General features: G+C 36.6%; 1 protein-coding gene across 8 annotated transcripts in view; it reads right to left on the bottom strand.

The window, feature by feature from the left end:
* NCOA1 (nuclear receptor coactivator 1) overlaps positions 1-20,354 on the bottom strand; it is a 220,965-nt gene that overhangs the window by 36,962 nt on the left and 163,649 nt on the right. For all 8 annotated transcript variants that reach the window (XM_040224480.1, XM_040224484.1, XM_040224483.1 and 5 more), the window contains 5 exons: positions 17,882-19,202; positions 14,602-14,782; positions 2,889-3,006; positions 1,461-1,629; positions 158-472 (listed from right to left, as the gene is read on the bottom strand). In XM_040224480.1, coding sequence (XP_040080414.1) covers positions 158-472; positions 1,461-1,629; positions 2,889-3,006; positions 14,602-14,782; positions 17,882-19,202 — 2,104 coding nt within the window. The remainder of the gene's footprint in view (positions 1-157; positions 473-1,460; positions 1,630-2,888; positions 3,007-14,601; positions 14,783-17,881; positions 19,203-20,354) is intronic.

Genomic DNA, 20,354 nt, shown 5'->3' on the forward strand with positions numbered 1-20,354 from the left:
GGGTTGGCCAAAAAGTTCATTTGAATTTTTCCACAACATCCTATGGAAAAGTCACACCAACCTTTTGGTCAATCCAATAGCATTTGGGCTGTCTGGTTACACAGAGCTATTAGCACACCCCTTTAAAAAGGATCACCTGTTGAACAAGGGGACCCACCTGCTGTTGTCCTTGCAATCGTTGTTGAAGTTGAAGTCTAAGTTGGTTGGGTGCAGCTGGAGGTCTGTTTAGCGTTTGCCTGGGCTGCATGCCCATGCCAGGTGAAAAAGCACCTCGAGGAGGTGTTACTTGAACAGGCATAGTCCCCAGTGAAGGTTTTTGCCTGACCATGCCTTGGAAAGGGCTAGAGAGATTGGCAGTAGGCGAAGGAGAAGAATAAGGCTGGGAATAAAGGTTGGGTCTTTCTTCCATCATCAACGGTGGTGTTGCTTGCTGTGGTGGAAATCTCTCCGATAATACATCTAATCCACCTCCCTGTTGGCAAATAAGCCAGAACATTTTACAAATACATTTCTGCCAATGAATGACATGCTTCTCTATACAATTTTGGATCTGAGATCATATGAAGCTCTCCAGAAGTTTGCTATTAATACTTAAAGGAATCACTTATGAAAGTTGCTTCTGAAATGGAGTAATAGATTAATGTTTAAAATCTCAGTAAAGAGAGATGAAAATATGGTTAAAATGAAGGCCCCAAACCAATGAAATAAAGCTAAATGATTTGAAAAGAACCTCACTGCAAAGCCTAAGAATCAACAAATGTTAAATTGAATAGATTACCATGAGAAGTAGATTCCTAAAGGAGGGATTAATTTTTCTATGTCAAATATAGAATTCATGCTTTTATCTTGTTTGAAAAAAAATTCATAGCTGACCTAACAGAATGCCATAGAGCTATGGCTTTCAAACTTTTCGACTGTTACTTATTGAAAGCAATATAATTTAAATTATGACCTACTGTTTGTGTATGTAACTGAAAATAGAGTTTCATGAAACATAACTTTCCCTTTTTCTGCATTCTGATAGTCTCTATTCTACATTATTCTATCCATTAAAAAAAATGCTGGTCATGATGCACTAAATTGATTTTTTAACTCCAGAGTCTCAAAAATACTAACCTGGAAGTTGGAATGTCATGGAACATATAGGCTGAAGTCTAGCATGAATGAAGGATAAATAAGTCCTAAAATAAGAAGTAATAATATAAAATCTGGATTCTATTCTAGGGAGAGCTTCTAAGATTATGTTCCATAGTAAAAGGCTATAACTCTGTAATTATTATGACAGGCTTTTTGTTTTAAAAGCCCATTATTTAATTATTATGTATTTTGATAACTTTCACAAAGGTAAATTATAAAATAGCTACCATACAGTGAGAGTCATATGGAAAGGTCTTGCTTAAAAATAATTTTCTAGCTTTTCAGGGCTGCATCATCTAAAAAATACCAACTGTAGTAAATACCTGAACAAGCTTGTCAATTCCCAAAGCTCTGTCTAGTTCAGCTAGTTCAGTTTCATCTTTTCCACTGAGGAAGGATACCAGCTGTTCAAGAAGGGCCTTCTCATCATTTCTTCCTTCGACTGTTGTTGGTGGACAGAGAAGTTCATCTAATTGTGAACTAATACACTGGCTGAAGAATCAAAAGATAAGAAAAATAAAGACTGATATACTGAATAAGTATTCAACGTTAAGAATACAAATATACATACACATATATGAAAATCTAGTTCTAGGAAATTGCCGAGATTTTTTAAAAACCAATTCTTATGCAATGAAATTTTCTATACTTAATGTGCAGAAATTTATGAACATTTGGTATGCAGCTTGAATATATTTTTAATTATTTTGTCAATCACTGAACTTTGTTTCCACATTCTTCATGTTAGCTTACAGAAACAGCCTGAAAAATTAACCAAACATAGTTAAGAGAAAATAATTTTTAATAGAAGTAAAATATAAAAATCAACCAAAAACTAAAAAAAAAATCATTTAGTCTAAATAAAAATTTATACTATTTATTCTATTTATATTCTATAGGTGCAATTAATTATTGATAATTGAACCATATGAAAACAGTACATATTATATATATTACTTAACTTTCAAGGATGATCAAATCATGCTGATAACATGACAAAAGAAATCAAACTAGAAAAATAGTCAGTGTAACCAACACTCAGTGTTAACCAACAAATTGTTGATTACATGTAGGAAATATAGTCTAATCCAATTGATATCAATTGATGCATAAAACTTAAAGATATATACAAAATTACACTAGTACTAATACTACTTCTATAATGATAAGGATTCTTCTTTGGGGAAGGTAAACAAGGCTGGAGGTCATAATTAAGGCTTCACACTCAATGCTACCTAGTTATCCTTTGGTTGCTATATATGAGATGCACTATATGTGTTGGAATAGAGCTACCTGCGTGGATTAAGAAATCAAATTCTACTCAAGCGGGGATACTAAGCAGATGTAGAAAGTATCTTCCCTTCTTATGTATTCTTGCTCCAAACAAAGAGAAAAGCTGGACAAAATAATTATACAACTAAGAACTCAAGAGCAATAGAGTTGTGCTGAAGCCAATTCATCTACCAGTCCCAGAAATTTTATGGTAATCAATCAAAGCAAAGTAAGAGATGAAAAATAAAGCTGCATACTATATCAATCTCTTGGTAATTAAAATATACACTAGTCTTGCAGTCATGCAGTAAATAAATCTGTTTGATTTGGTGTCCTCCCCCATCCTTTTCATTAAACCTTCACCTTCCATTAATATCTATAAAACACCAATACAAACTGGAATCTAGTTTGGGAAAAGCAGTTCTTTGCTATAGAAGATGGTATCTGTTACTTGATAATATACAAAATGTACTACTCACTCTTCTGGCTTATTCTGATTTACAGCTGTCACTGTATTATTTGCCCATGGAATCTGATCACCAGTTCCTGGTTGTCCAAACTGGTTATCAATTGCTTCTAATTCCAGTTCAGGTAATCCTGGTTAAAGAAAGAAAGGTAAGAAGTCAGGATGTATTAAAACAGAAGATAAGATGATAATATTTCTCAGAAGTAATATATTAAATAGTAGAGTGAGATTTCCGCCATAAAATACTACCTCAATGATACAAAGGTCACTTATTCAGAAACTTACTCTATCTAGAATGTGACATAATAACAGGTAAATGAAAAAGTGAGAAAAATTCTTTGAATCAGACAGAATCTGGACTTCCTTGGTTGTCCAGTGGCTAAGACTCCATGCTCCCAATGTGGGGAGCCCAGGTTCGATTCCTGGTTGGGGAACTAGACCCTACATGCCACAACCAAGACTCAACAAAACCAAATAAATAAGTAAACAAAATAAATGCAAAGAAAATGTGACATTAAAGGTTTTTATACATTATCATAAGAGAATCACTTAGAACTTCTTCAGAAATTACTGATTTTAAAGATGATCATAACAATTTCACTTAACTGCTCTTTCAGTCTATACCCTATTCAGTTCAGTCGCTCAGTTGTGTCCGACTCTTTGCGACCCCATGAATCGCAGCACGCCAGGCCTCCCTGTCCATCACCAACTCCCAGAGTTCACCCAAACTCATGTGCATCGAGTCGGTGATGCCATCCAGCCATCTCATCCTCTGTTGTCCCCTTCTCCTCCTGCTCCCAATCCCTCCCAGCATACAATATGCTATAAGTAGGGACAGTGCTACTGTCATGAAATGTTTGAGAGATGCAAGTAAAAGATAAAATATGCTCTATAAAAGGCAGAATCAGAAGCTAAAGTGCACTGCAAACTGGGGCCATTTAGTAAATGGACAAAACTCTACAGTGGTTAACTGAGAATATAGCTGTACAATAATGGTATGATAATTGTTGTCTATAATGATGACAAATGAAAAAAAGAGGTTGAATTATGCTTTATGGTGTAGTGGTAAAGAATTCGCCTGCCAATACAAGAGACACAGGAGATGAAGGTTTGATCCTTGGGGCAGGAAGATCTTCTGGAGTAGAAATGGCAACCTACTCTAGTATTCTTGCCTGGAGAATGCCATGGACAGAAGAACCTGGTGAGCTACAGTCCCTGGAGTTGCAAAGAGTGGGGCACAACCAAGCAGAGCACTATAGTAAATGAAAGATGGTAGTATGTACAATTTTTTTGAAAGCTTTGATTACTTCTGTACTACTTATATTAGGGAAAAAACTGTAAAGAACCTAAATTCCAGAAATTCATTGATTAATGGATTATGGTATAGATATTTATAACATGCTGATAAATGAAAAAGGAAAAAAGTATAATCCAATACATTATGTTCAGGATGAGTCTATTCTTATAACAGAATATTATAAAATTTCTATATATTAATAGAAAAAATCTGCTAAGCTATACATTCTTGGTAGATTTTAGGTTGCGAGACTAAGGATTACTTTATTTTCTTTTAATGTTTCTGATGGCTATTTGTAATCTTGAAAAGGAATAAAATTTATATGTTGAAGCCCTAACCTCTAGTACTTCAGAATGTCATTATATTTGGCAACAAGGCTTTGAGTGAAGTGATTAACAGTTGTCAGAGTGGCTCTTCTTCAAACACTTCAATTTAACTGGTGTTATAAGAAGAGGTGATTAGGACACAGATGACACAGACAGAGAGATGACCATGAGGACACAGCAAGAAGAAAGCTATCTGCAAGCTAGTGAGAGAGGCATCAGAAGACAGCAGACCTACTGACCCTCCTCAACCTGAACTTCCAGCCTTCAGCTTGTGAGAAAATAAATGTCTGTTGTTTAAGTCACTAGTCTGTGGTATTTTATTATTATGGCAGCCCTAGTAAACTAACAAAAACTAAAAATGCCTTAGTGGCTTATGAAAATATACAATCAGGTAGAACTCCTCATTTTAATGAATGGAGATAAGTAGATTTAAGGATGCCCCTCCAACTTATTTAATGCTGCATACTGATAATTATTAAAACATGCATAAAACATGTTAGGCTCACTTAATCTAACTTGACTACATATTGAAATATACTCATATTTAGTATGAATGAAATATAGGAGTGCACATAAACACACATTCACTTCTAAATACAAAAAATTATAGCTTGCAATTAAACTTGTCTTCTCTAGCATGACAAATGATTCAGAAATCAAAGTCTGTATGATTTTGGGGGGGAAAAAGGCAAAAAAGTACCAAACAACAACAATAAAAGGTGAAGGGAAAGTAATCACTTAATTCTTCTCATTATTTCAATCAGAAAGTTGCTCAGAGAAGATTATCTGAAGTTGTCCCTTTGCTCTGCTCCACACAATAATTCCTATCTTATTCCATTTTAGAAATCTAACATAAACAAAATCATTATATTTAAGAGTCAAAGAAAATTTACATGGCTGTCTACCATCTAGACTTAGTATCAAAGAATAGTTTATTTGATTCAGTAATAGGACATAGTATCTCACAGTAGTCTTGATGGGAAAAAAGGTTACGAAAACAAGTTGGATAAAATATTTTCAAAATAAAGTAAGATTATTGTGCTAAATTTGGTGACTGGGGGAAAAAAACCCAACCAATCATTGATTCAATTAAAAGTTTTGTTTGCATAGGCTATATACTTAAAAGAAGCTGTTTTTTATTCTAAAAGTCATTTTAACATTTTAGGACTTCTTTTAGAAACTGACTTCTTTAAAAAAAAAAATTCAATTTGCTGGAATGTTTTACAAAATACACAATTTATCTCTCTTTATCCAGGGAATAAACCTACTACTTTTGGTCATGTTTGTGTCTCTGTTACAAACATGAGTAAGTATGTATATATGTTACACAAGACAGGCATAGTGATTTTTAAAGGGACACGTTACTGTGTTTACTAGTCTCTGCTGGAGAAGGCAATGGCACCCCACTCCATGCACTGGAGAAGGAAATGGCAACCCACTCCAGTGTTCTTGCTTGGAGAATCCCAGGGATGGGGGAACCTGGTGGGCTGCCGTCTATGGGGTCGCACAGAGTCGGACACGACTGAAGTGACTTAGCAGCTGGAGAGAAGCAGCTGATGTGGGGGTAGAAAACAAGCTATTAGGGACTCCTGATCAAGCTGTTAATTTTTTTTTTAATAATCTGTGCAAAGGATTCAGCATCATATTTTCTCCATTTTAAATATGGTTAAAATAAAATCTTATACCCCCATTAACCATAGTGATTTCAGCTAAACAAACAAACCCTTATATTATTAAAAAAATTTAAAAACTCCTGCACACAAAGTAGAAAGCATTGTTAAATCAAGAGAGTGAGTTTTGCACATTTTACTCCACTAAGAGTTGATTCAGCATCTAGTGATTCTGATGTTCACAGTTAATTTTCTTCAGCTGTTGATAAAGAGATTCTGGTTCAGTTTTGTGTTACATTTGGCTGTTAACTATGCACAGCAACTAGTGTTTTATTGGACTAATTTCTCTACTATACAAAAAGAACTATAAATCAGAAAGATAAAAACTGAATAACCCAGTAGATAACAGGTCACAAAAAAGCACGGAAAAGTGATCAACCTAATTTCACAATAAAAGAAATACATATTAAAACTACATTGAGATACTTAAAAAACTCATCAGATTGGCAAAGATGAAAAAGTGCATAATTCAAACTATTAGAAAGGATGTGTAGAAAGAAGAACATTATCACGGTGTAAACTGGCATAAGAAAGGCCATTTGGCAAAATCCATCTATGCTTTGACCCAGCAATTCCATTCAGAATTTACAGTTCAGATATACTCTTAGATGTGGTCAACTATCTGTACTATGTAAGATTATTAATTATAGTCCTGCAGTAGCAAAACATGCCTACCAATAGTCACAACACATTAAACACAACCTCAAAAACAGGGAACTAAAAATGGATTTTTAAAAATACTGAAAATGTTTTATGTGAAACATTTATTTTTAGTTATACAACACTCAGTGTATTACAGATTAATAAAATTAAAATTTTAAACCTCAGAATGTGTATGTTCACAGAACAAAAAAATGAGCAGGAGGTCATTCATTGACTTCAGTAGTGTTGCCAGTGTTCAAATATTTTTGGAATTCTTCTAGAACTGTCTTATCTAGTATACAAGCTCTTCAAGAAAATACTTCTATCTACATCTAAGTTTGATTCTGATTTTTTTTTAAAGTATTATTCTTTTTGGATCAACAAATTTGGCTCCAAATTACTTCACAAAACTTGAAAAGTCAAATCCACCTTTAAAATATAGGAATTTGAAGATGGACAAAAAGACATGGCAGAGGTTTTGAAGGTACTGCTAAGAGAGCACATTATATATGTTTTGATCAAGATCTTCCTAACTTCTTTTAATGTGCTCTTATAGTACATTTCTAACAAAATTACTTAAGTCATGTGGTCACAATGCATGGGTGTGTGTGTGTGTGTGTGTGTGTGTGTGTGTGTGTGTGTGCCTATAAACAATGTGTTTTGAAACCAGGCAGGCTGAAATTTAAATCCTGGTTCTGCGTACACTAACTGGATAACTTTGGGCAAGTTTTTATCTGTGTGTGTTTTCTTTCTTTGGACCTTAGTTTTCTTCTACGTAAGTAGATCTATGGAACATTTTTGGTTCAATGTGACAGATTTACCATCTCTATTTTATTCTACAACCAAAATTTTCATGGAAATAAAGGTAATTGAAAGGGGACAATAAATCTACAGCTGAAGGAGAGGTAAAAGAAGTAACATGGTAGCTGACTAGAACAATGAAAACAGATGGAAAGATAAAACTGATGGAGAAGTTTACCTAAACTAAAACACTTACATTAGGACAAAAGGGGAGATTTTCCAAAAGAGGGAGTTACTCAGAGGGACACCAGAACAACTCCAGGCTCAGTGGTCATTTGAGCAAGTAAAGGAACAGGCCACGGGTGATTGCTGGGATAATTAAAGGACAACTGAACAGCTGTCACCAGGCCCTGCTCTGAGTGCAGCTGACTCTGGCGTCTGCCCATGGGATTAAAGTGGTGAGGACGTGACTCAGTGTGGGAGTTCTGCCCAGGGAATCTCCCAAAGTGGGTGTGAGGGCTGCCACGAGGGATTTCCCTCTCACCAGCCCCCACTCCTTCACAACAACAACTGAGCATCAGGGCTTCTATAATCAGAACCTACACTCACTGCCAGAGCAAAACGGCCTCTCACTCTAGCTGAAGAGACACTCTAGCTACCACGGTGTTTCCTTCTAAGTCTTTTTCAGTATACGTACACAGACAGCCCTGGTTCACCCAAACATTCAAGAAAAGTCAACAGCAGGAAGGAAAGATGGCAAATTTAACAAAGAAACAAACTTTGAGGGGAAAAAAAGATTGTTACAGAAAATGGATGAACCCTAAAGTATGCCAAAATTATCAATACACAGATTTAAAAGTCTTTCGTATATATAAAAGGCAATAGACTTCTATGAAAAAAATTTTCCACACACATGATCGCTACAATTTAAAGAACTCAACAGACTGACTGAGGAGCAGGATGGATATGGTTGAAGATTCAGTTTTGATCTGGAAAATCTGGCCCAGAGATTCTCTCAGAATACAGTGCATATGGGCAAGGGCAAGGTAAGTGTGACAGAAAAGATAAGTGACATGGCAGATAGATCCAGGAGTTCGAATAGGTGAATAGTTCAGCTGTCCTATGCAAGACCTTTGGGCATAAAGTTAAGGCGTGGAATCAGCCATCTGATAATGGAGTCTGGCTCGGGTGAAAGGTAGTGGTGGACAGTGTAGAGGCTAGAGGTGGCAGAGACTCAGAGGCTATTCTCTTCCCTTTGTGAGTTATTACATTTTTGTCCTCATCTTCTTTTTTCTTTCTCCAGTCCTTTGTCCTCTTTTCCTTTCTCTTCTCCTTGTTTCTTTCTTGTTTGCATGGAAACAGTCTGCAGTGATCACCCTCTCCTCATTTACCTCATTTCACTCCTCTCTTTCTGGCTTTCAGCAACACTACAGCCCAAGGTTTAACAGATTCTGGCCTCAGTTCAGTTAGTTCAATCACTCAGTCGTGTCTGACTCTTTGCAACCCCATGGACTGCAGCACGCCAGGCTTTCCTGTTCATCACCACTTCCCAGAGCTTACTCAACTCATGTCCATCAAGTCGGTGATGCCATCCAATCATCTCATGTTCTGTTGTCTCCTTCTCCTCCAGCCTTCAATGTGTCCCAGCATCAGGGTCTTTTCCAATGAGTTGGTTCTTCACATCAAGTGGCCAAAAGTTTCAGCTTCAGCATGTCCTTCAAATGAATATTCAGGACTGATTTACTTTAGGATTGACTGGTTGGATCTCCTTGCAGTCCAAGAGACTCTCAAGAGTCTTCTCCAACACCACAGTTCAAAAGCATCAATTCTTCAGTGCTCAGCTTTCTTTATAGTTCAACTCTCACATCTGTACATGACTACTGGAAAAACCATAGCTTTGACTAGACAGACCTTTGTTGGCAAAGTAATGCATCTGCCTTTTAATATGCTATCTAGGTTTGTCATAGTTTTTCTTCCAAGGAGCAAGTGTCTGGCTTATTTACAAACTTTTCCAGGTGGTGCTAGTGGTAAAGAATCCGCCTAACAATGCAGGAGAGGCAAGAGATGCAGGTTCAATCCCTTGGTTGAGAAGATACCCTAGAGGAGAAAATGACGACCTATTCCACTATTCTTGCCTAGAAAATCCCATAGACAGAGGAGCCTGGTGGGCTACAGTCCATGGGGTCTCAAAGAGCTGGACATGACTGACTGACTGAGCACATGTACATAAAGCTGTTTTCAGGGGAGGAAATCTCAAGAGAGAAAAAGGAGCTATTTGACTCAAGATGGATTATTAATGAAAAACATTCCACTTTCACAGACTGGAGAGCTAGAAGACACTGTCTGTTTTTATTAACTTTAATTTTCATCAAATTAACACATATACAAAACTTCAAAAGTCAGAACCAAAAGGTCTATGCATAAGAGTAGTTTTCTGTCTTGCCCCTTCTGACCCTTTGATTACTCCCCTTTCAACAGAGACAACCATTCCAAACTTGTCTGTTTTCTTTGGCATCTGCCAATTTCTAAAATATCTCCATTTTAAGTTTCTGAGTCCCCATCACGATAGATGGGGCTTCAGTTTCCTCACATCTACCACTCTTACTACCTCCTATGCTCCCAATTCCCTAACAGAGATCATTGCTTTTTTAAAAAATAAAATATTAATATTTAGATTCTTAGGACTATGTAAATATTACTTACTGCTAAGTCATATTGTATACAAACATCCCTTCTTATATCATGCTTTCATTTTTCTTGAGTTAACAGTTTATTTTTTTCATTTTCCTACTTTTTTGGGAAACTTTTTCAGATGCTTCAACATTTTTGACATAAATCTATCAATAATCTTTTCTATAAACTCAGAGAGAAATTTCATTTCTTCCTTGGAGGCCGTCTTTTCAGAAGACTTGGGCCTGCTACTCCAATTTATATGTGTTGTTCTCTAATCTGGCTGATCACCTATCATTCCTGGACTTCTTTTCAGATTCTCTGTTTCCCTGGACCCTGTAAACCTCTCTTTTTTGGTTTTCTCCCTGTTTGCTGAAGTATGGGTTGGCAAAAAAGTTTGTCAGAAAATCCAAATGAACTTTTTGGCCAATCCAATATATCTTCAAGGGCCTTAACTAGAGAAGGTAAAAATACTATGCAAGTATTTGTGCCCTTTTATATCAAAAATGTCTTTATTTCAGCCTCCACAACTACTGGAAGTTGGATGCCTGATTACAGGTCAGAAATCATTCTAACCGCTGGTATTTCTAAAGTAAACTTTATTAATATAGAGTTTATATAAAACAATATGCACTGATTTTCAGTGCACAGTTCAATAAACTTGGCAAAAGTATAAACCCATACATAATCTTCCACCTCAGTCAGGAAAACAGAGTATTTCTATCACCTTTAAAAATTCCCTCCGGCTCCTTGGCTATCAATCTTCCCTACTTTTACCCCACCACTGGCAACCAATGATCTTCACTTTTTTCACTCATCACATTTTTGAGAATAATTCATGCCCTGTACTAACACTCCCTTCCTTTTCACTACTGAGCAGTATTTCATTTTATAAATAAGCCATTTCCTTGTTGATGAACATTCAATTTGTTTTCAGTTTGAGACTACCATGAATAAAGCTATGTAAATATTTGTGGTCAAGTTTTTAATGAACAGATGCTTTCATTTGGTTCTGTCTCCAATAACTAAAAATTGAATTGCTGGGTCACATGGTAAAAGCATGTTTAAGAGAAATGGCTGAACAATTTTCCAAATCTGTTTTACCCTTTTACATTGCTACCAGCAACACCAAAGTTCAAGTTGCCCCTCACCTTTGCCATCATTTTGTTTTATCAGTTTTTTAAATGCTAGATATTTCAATGAGTATGTAGCAGTACAAAACACTGACCATCTTCTTATGTGCTTTCTTGCAACTTTCATATCTTCTTTTATTAAATATATTTTAAAATTCTTTGCCCATTTTTTAGATCTGTTTCCCCTATTGTTAACATCTTACATTAGTGTGGTATATTTGTTAGAATTGATGAATATTGGCACATTTTCACTAAATAAAGCCCACAGTTTACATTAGGGTTCACTCTGCATTGCTCATTCTAGCGGTTTTGATAAATGTAAAATAACATGTATCCACCATTACAGGATCATACAGAATAGTTTCACTGCTCTAAAAATTACCCATGTTCCGCCGATTTATCCCTCTCCCTGGCAATCATTAATCTTTTTACTGTTTCTAGTTTTGCCTTTTCCAAAATGCCATATAGTTGGAATCATAAAGTACGTAACCTTTTCAGGTTGGTTTCTTCCACTCAGCAATATTCATTTAAGGTTTCTCCATGTCTTTCTGTGGCTTGATAGCTCCCAAGTTTTGGTCATTACAATTCACTGTATACAATTCCCAGCTCTCTGCAAGCTTTTAGAATCTTTATCTCTGATGTTTCAGAATTACACGATAATAAGTTTTGGTACAGGTCTTTTGTGTGTGTGTGTGTGTTGATACTTGTTGAATCATTTCACTCTGAAGAATTATGTCCTTCAGTTTTAGAAAATCCTTTTTTTTTGGTTTGTTTGAAAAATGTCTTCTTTTCCATCTTCTCCCCTCATGCATGGTACGTCACTTCAGTTGTGTCTGACTCTGTGCAACCCTATGGCCTACAGCCCTTCAGGCTCCTCTGTCCATGGGATTCTCCAGGGACTGAACCCATGTCTCTTGTGTCTCCTGCATTGGCAGGCAGGTTCTTTACCACAGTGCCACCTGGAAAGCTCTTTTCCCCCCTCACTGTTTCTGAAATTTTTATCAGTTGCTATTGGCTCTCGTAGGTCAACCTAACATTTTCTTGCCTATTTTCTATTTGTCTTTTGCTTTCTCTGAAAGATTTTCTCAGTCTTATTTCCTAATATTTCTCTTGAAATTTAAAAATTTTGGATATCTAACTTCCAAAAGTCCTTTCTTGCTTTTGTCCTTTTTTTCTTCATGGATGACGTATCTTTTCAAAAACTGTTAGTCCATATACTCATTATATATTTCCACTGTATACTCTTTTTATCTGGTTAGTTTGCTCTCTTTTATGTTACAGGCTTCAAGTCCTGATGGTCTTTGGCTGTGTTTGTTCTAAACAGATACAGTGTTCTAAAACATTGACTGGTTGGGTTCTGTGTAAGGCTTGTGCCTGCTTGTAGCCTTCACTGTTGGACACTTATTACTGTTATTTTATTTATTTTTATTTTTTGGTCATGTCATTTGGCATATGGGATCTTAGTTCTCTGAGCAGGGGTCGAACCTGTGCCCCCTGCATTGGAAGCACGGAGTCTTAACTACCAGACCACCAGCTAAGTCCCACTGTTGGATATTTAAGATGGCAGCATGACCTTTGCACTTTAGGGATTTCCCCATAAATACCCACATCCCAACATCTTCTTTTGGCCATGTGGTATCTCTCAAGATAACTCCTCCAGTTTCCCACAACAGAAGGGGAAGGACCAGGACCGAACCAATCAATTCACAAACTCTTACTTTATCTCCTTTTGGCCTTATACCTCATTGTTTCCCTACCTGTGCCCGATATCCCAGAGTCTGGAGTCTAATTTCAATTAGAAGACTTCTGAAATCATTTCATCTAATTCTTATTTTATAATAATAAAAGAGCTGACTCACTGGAAAAGACCCAAGTACTAGGAAGGATCAAAGGCAGGAGAAGGGGCGACAGAGGCCGAGACAGTTGGATGGCCTCCCCGACTCAACGGACATGAGTCTGAGCAAGCTCCAGGAGATGGCGAAGGACAGGGGAGCCTGGCGTGCTGCAGTGTGTGGGGTCACAAAGAGTTGGGTATGACTTAAGCAACTGAACAACAACAAATCCTTATTTTGTAGATAAAGAGAATGAGGCTCAGAACATTCTTTTGCTGAAGGTATAGCTGTTATTAATAATAAATGGGAAATGTGAGACTTCAACCTAGGCTCCTGCTCTCATCTGGTGTTCTGGTCAGCTGAAAAACTGCTTCCCAAAATGTCAGATATGATCTGAGGTTTTTCTTTCCAAATGCCTAGAAATCTTGGTAAGCTTTCAGGAACTGTGTCATGATAGCTAAAAGCTGAGGTATGACTGAAATAAACAAGCCCCACATCTGGTCCCATGAGATGAGGGATAGGCAAATTTTGAAAGTGAGCTGGTTAGTTTCCTTTACTTTCAAGGTCACACAATGGAATTATCACTACTATTTTTTTCAACTTCAAATCTGACAGGTGAAAATAATATAATAGCTCTATCTTCATGAACTGGAAATATACTATTCAAAGTGTCTCTTAAGTAGGAAAATATTAACATGGGCGAGAGCAGTCATGACCTATTTCAACGCAGTTGTCTCCATGAAAAACTCATTCTGTGGGGTAACACATATTACTTGACAAAAGGAATTCCACAATCAAGAAAAGTTTAACAAGGATGTATTATACAACACGGGGAATATAGTCAATATTCTATAACAATTATAAATGGAGTGTAAACTTTAAAAAATGTGTAATTTTTTAAGAATTAAAAAAGAAACTGGCATGAAGATAAAGCAAAAAAATTTTAAAAACTAAACTAGTTTCTCTAACACAGGACTTCATAAAACCTCTAATATACACTAAGGAATGGTATATATGTCATGAAGCATTTACCCAGTGTATGTCAGCACAAAATACTTTTCTTCACAATTTATGGAACTAGTGTTCAAGAAAGACACTTTGGAAACATAATCTGACCCAACATAACACTTCTGAAAGTCCTACTCTGGAAGGGTTGGGTAAGAACATAAAATTACTCTTAATATCAATTGCTCACCTTAAAATTACCTATCAAAAAGTACAGACTATACTATAACTTAAACAAGATGAGTGACATTCATATATCTAAAATCAACTATATACTACTTACTGTGGCATTAATGAAAAGATACTTCACTCCCAATAAACAAAAGGTCCGCGCAATAATTATGAGAGACAAAGCTCTAATGCATATCATCATTAAACATTTAAAATGAAGTTCTGTCCCCAACACATACTGTTCAGCCTGGAAGTGGGCCTGGCAGTAGTGGACTGAAGTGCAGATGGCAGGATCTCCGATTTGATGGCCACATTGGTGACTGCACCATCCATCCTCTCTGTCTCACATAAGCCTGGCAACTGTGGTGCCTTCTCCAGCGTGGGTAGTAACTGATCAAACTGGTCAAGGTCAGCTGTAAACTAACAATGGAAACCAAAGTTAGAGGAAACACATTCTACACTTTCACCTGAAAGAAAGTAGAAAACAAGTTGTTCCTTTAAAATATATGAATTGAGTGTGACTATGAGAGAATGAAGAAAGAAGAAATAATTAGAAAGACTGGGGCCTCGAAATAGCATGACCTAACACTGGAACAAAATGTGGAAGTGTACGGTCCTGATACACTGCAGGATATACGACAACACACACACGGTGCTTATCTATTATATTTTGGTATAAAATGTACACACTGGAAAAAGATTGAACTGGAAAGAGATATTGAGAGTACTCTGTTAATGACAATAACATCATGAGTGATTTTTTCCTGTCATATTTTTCAAAATTTTATAAAATGGATTACTTTATAAAGGAGTAAAAAATACATTGACATACTTTTAAAAAATAATTTCTTAAAGTTTGTGAAATTTTTTTAATGAGTATTAGCTTTCAAATATCCCAGAAAGGTCACTTCCCATTTAAAGACTTAACAGAGTAGGAAATGTATTTTCTATCATAGGCAGGGAGTTCTTACATCTGTCTGTGGCTAGGCATAGGAGAAAATTGACCTTTATTTCACAACATTATTCCATGACGGTTACCCTAAGATAATTCATAAACATAAAATGTCTAGCTGTTTGGGTTTTATTACTTGATTCAACTAAAATTTCTTCCTAGATTGTAGAATTATATGTACATATTTTTTTAAACGTCTGGCTTCTTTCACATTACATTTCTGAAGTTGAGATATGCTGTTCCAGGTAGTAGCAGTTCATTTTGTTTCTGTTTCTGAATAGTGTCCCATTGTATGAATATGCTACAGTATATATTTATCAATTCTAGTGACGGATTTGGGAATTTTTCTGGTTTGGGGCTAATATAAGTAAAACTACTATGACTATTTTTAAACACATCTTTTGTGGCAAGTGCAAAAAGTACTAATCAAAAAGGAAAAAACTGACAATTTGGAGTCTACATTAAAATGAAGAACTTCACTTCATCAAAAAGCACCATTAACAGAGAGAAAAGGCAAGGCACAGTATAGAGAAGACATTTGTAAATATATAACCAATAAATGACTCACCCAAAATGTGTAAAGAACTCTTACACGTCAATAGGAAAAATACAACATATTGGGAAAATGGGCAAAACACTTCGACAGACTATTTACAAAAGAAAACATCCAAATGACCAATAAATATTTATTGTGTGCTAAGTCGCTTCAATAGTGTACAACCGTTTGCAACCCTATGGACTGTAGCCAACCAGGCTCCACTGTCCATGGGATTCTCCAGGCAAGAATACTAGAGTGGGTTGCCATGCCCTCCTCCAGGGGATCTTCCTGACCCAGGGATCGAACATGCATCTCTATGTCTCCTGCACTGGCAGGAGGGTTCTTTACTACTAGTGCCACCTGGGAAGCCCAGATATTTATTAGGGGAAGGCAAATTAAAACTATGAAATATCACTACACAGATCCCAGAATGGCTAGAAGTTAAAAAGATAGACAACACCAAGTATTAATAAGGACATGGAACAACTAGAAGGAATTCTCATACCCTGGAAAAACTGGCATTATCTGCTAAAGATAAACACACACATATTTTATGATCCTGTAATTCCACCCCCCCAGCTATAAACTCAGCAGAAGTGCATGTATGTACACCAAAACAGATGTGCCGAGATAGTATACAATGGCATTTTCTTATAAAGCTGTTACCTTTGAAGTCAATTTTAAAGACTGAGAATTTTAATGTAGTTATTTAAAGCTATTATTCAGCTTAGAAACATGACATTAGTTTAGTTGTACCAAGAAACATAGGACAACCTTCTCAAAGAGTATATGTGTAAAGAAATAACCAAAACAGTGTTATTACAAATAGTAAATAGAGACAATACAGAGACTCTGAACATTCGAGGAAAAGAATGTCTAACTGGAGCTACTGCGGGAAGCTTTACAGAAATGATTGTGTATTGTGTGTGAACGATTGTAAACTGTGTTTAAAGGATGAGTAGAAGTTCAGCAGACATAGAAAAGAGAGCAAGGCAGAAGATGCTTAGAAGAGATATGGCTTATCCCAGGAATAGGAAGGGCTTCCATGTACCTAGAATGTAGTACGCCTCAGAGAAGAGAGAGTCTTCTGGAAGATGAGGGCAAAAAATAAAGCTGACTCAAGAAACTCTAGGATCTATATATACTAAGTGTGAATTTGGTTTCACAAGGAAGAATCTTATTAATAAACTGCTTTGTAAATACAGTTTCAGCTATTTCATGGATGCCTATATTCTGTCTAAATAATGTGTAAGCTTCTAGCGGGGAGGAATAACATTTTCTGCTTTTCTTAAATTCCTTCAGAATCCACTGCAATTATTCAATAAATGAAGCTGCCTATCACTTTTCACCACCCGCTACCCCAGCCTAAACACAGAGGTTCCTGATCCATAACAATTTACACAAAGGTTTATTTGGATTTACTTCTGTTTCAGAGCATGTTATATACCCTACTATCCAGAATACTCAAAGTCTCTATCTGATGGGGGCTGGGGGTTGAGAGTGGTTAGAGTGAGAAGGAAAATGACTTTAGAAAATGTTTCAAAGGAAATTAAATAGCAAAGCAAGCCAGACTAGGCATCCGTGTCCACCTCCTCACATTTCTCTCTCATTTCACTTACATTGGAGGTTCCCAAACTTAGTTACCTATCAGAGTTCTCTGGGAAGTCTTTAAAATACAAGTTTCTGGGTTCTATTCTGAAACAGCTGGATTTATTAGGTGGAGAGATGAGAGGAGGGGGCATAGAAGGTATTTTTTCTAAAATCTCCAAAGATGTGAACTCTGACTTTATCAAAAGAAACATCTACTTTCTTAGAATCCCACACTAAATATTGTAACCCTCCAAGGTTCCAAAGAGAACTTTTGAGGGCATCCTGTGGATTTTCGACCATTGATATTAATCTTTTAATATGTGCCCAATGGATAGGGCAAAACATAGCCTGAATCCAAATATAATCTGCATGGAACAAAAGAAAAGAAAAGAAAAAAATAACTAGGAATGTTCATTCTATAAAGTAAAGAATTACCTACCTGGCTCTGCGACTCCAGTTTAATTTCCTCAGGAGCAGGTTTGGTCATGGGGGCTGGGTTTGTGTTACAAGGATCCATCTGCTCTTTCTTTTCCACTTTCACCTTTACATCATCCAGGCTCAGGTTCGGAGTAGATCTTAAATCTTTCTCATCTTTATCTAAAAGGTAGCGTAGGAGCTGATGGTCTTTTGATTCTTTTTTCTTGGAGGCATCCAGTTCCAGTTTTACACTGGAATTTCCCTGGACCTGTCCAGTCACTGACACAGAAGCAGATGCACTGTCCTTCTTATCAGGCTCCACCGACAAAGTTGTGATATCCGAGGGGCTACCCTCCTGTAAGAGACGGTGTAGGATTTTGTGCCGCTCGGTCAGTGAGCTATGAGAGGAGGGGCAAGAACCACTCGAAGAGTTAGTAGAGGCAGAGGTGGAAGTGCCTGTGCAAGACAGTACCTCTTTGCAACTTGTGTCTATATCAGCGTGCCGTAACTGCTGCTCTGCAGTCGTCGTCAAAAGCTGCACTAGTTTGTGACTGGTTTGAGAGTATTTATTGTCTCCATCTGAGAGTCTGTCATTGTTATGTAGAAGCCCAGAATCCAGAGGTTTGCTGTCATTAGAGCTGTTGTCAGACTGAATCATTTCATTTAAAATGGATGCAATTTCTTTGTTATCTTTGGATTCAGCTTTTGCTGGTTGTATATTTAATCTGCTAGGTGAATTCTGTGAGCTCATCTGCCTGAGGACTGGAGAACTGGCAGAGAAGCCAACAGAGTTATTGGGTCCTTCATTCATACTCTGTAAAGGTGTTACTGGGATGTTTGAATAGGATCGGTTACTATTATTACAGGCAGTACTTGTCATGCTAACGGGGGAGCTTAATGTCGGAATATTAGGAGGAAATGAATTGTTTGGCATCCTGGGCCTTGTTGCCAATCCAGAACTAACTTGTCTCCTTGGAGACATGAACTGTGCAAGGGATATTCCTGTACCTTCCATAGGGGAATTATTGAGGTTTAAAGGGGGATTAGTGCTCTGGGAACTGGCCTGTCCCTGGTTTAAGGCAACACTGGCTACAATCTGATTTCCAGGTGAGCATCCAAAACTCCCTTGGCTGTTGCTAGAATTGCTATGACTGCTGCTATGAAGGTCTGAGCTCTGTTGGCGGTTTACTCTGGTGGGTACCATGTTGCTGTTGGATGGCGGCAAGGTAGATGAACGGGCCACACCGTGAGCTGGAGAGATACTGGGATTGATGGAAGGGTTTACCCGGGGCACTGACATTCCAGGATTAGTGTCATCTTGAGGAGAAAGACCACTGTGTTCCCTAGACAGGGGAAAAGACATTCAGACATCTTCACTGGTTTCCATTATAATATTTGATGAAGCACATTATAAGACAAGACCATTAACCTCAATAATGTTGCAAACTATCAAGTAAAAAGCTTCTGTATTACCTTAAACTAAAGAAAACAGTGGACTGTTAGTACTATGGTGAAATGTTAGAACACTTCATGGGAAAATAGTGTTTAAGATACTGCACATTTGATAATAGTTAAATGCACAAGAAATCTTTCCTGGCCTTGGAAAACTTCCAATATATATACTTTAAAACTTTACAAAATTTAATACAAATAAGTAACACTACATCAGACTTTTGGTGGAAAGAGAAACTTCCCACACTTCTGGTTACAAAGTATTTACTCATGACTCCCTTCATTATACCTTTTAAGTATTTCAACTCCAAAGAGGAAGACTGGGTAAGGAAAATACTGTGTCACTGATGTAAAAATTAAAAAGGGTGACATGCAGACATAGCAGATGTTTTGAAAGAGAAATCACAATATGAAAAAAAGAACTGTGCTAATTCCACTCACAAGCATAAATTAAACTAAAATTAGAAAAAGCAGAATACTGAATTCAGATTTTCATCAAGTTCTTTTACTCAAATCCATAATTACGACAACAGATTTGTGACTGGTATTACCATGTTCCAATAAGCAAATATATCAGATGAGGGAAAGATGAAGTGAGGGAAAATGTCTTTGTTTTTGTTTAATGCTAAATTTTAAATAGTTGTAAATGTAGAGTCTTGAATAATTCATACGATAAAAGAATGGTTCATGAATTTACCATATATAATAGTGTAAAACACATTTTGAAAGGAGAACAAATTAGAGGCAGTGACATTCAAATATCTCAAGTTGATAGTTAAATAATTTGTAGCTTGGGAAACTGTCAACTTGAACTCAGAAGCCACTGAGTTTTGCCTTAATGAAAATAAAGCACTTTTAAAATTAAAAATAAAGTACTAATAAACTTGAATCTTTTATAAGACCATAAGTTTATATATGGAAAGCTGGAAAGTTTTAGCCATCTTTTTGGTTTTTATCCCTAAACCATATATTCAGCCACACCTTTCCTTTCTCCCTTTTTGAACAACAAAGCTATTGTTAGGCGACAAAACTATAAAACTCAG

The sequence above is a fragment of the Oryx dammah genome, unplaced genomic scaffold (assembly GCF_014754425.2).
Source record: "Oryx dammah isolate SB20612 unplaced genomic scaffold, SCBI_Odam_1.1 HiC_scaffold_25, whole genome shotgun sequence".
Taxonomy (NCBI): Eukaryota; Metazoa; Chordata; class Mammalia; order Artiodactyla; family Bovidae; genus Oryx; species Oryx dammah.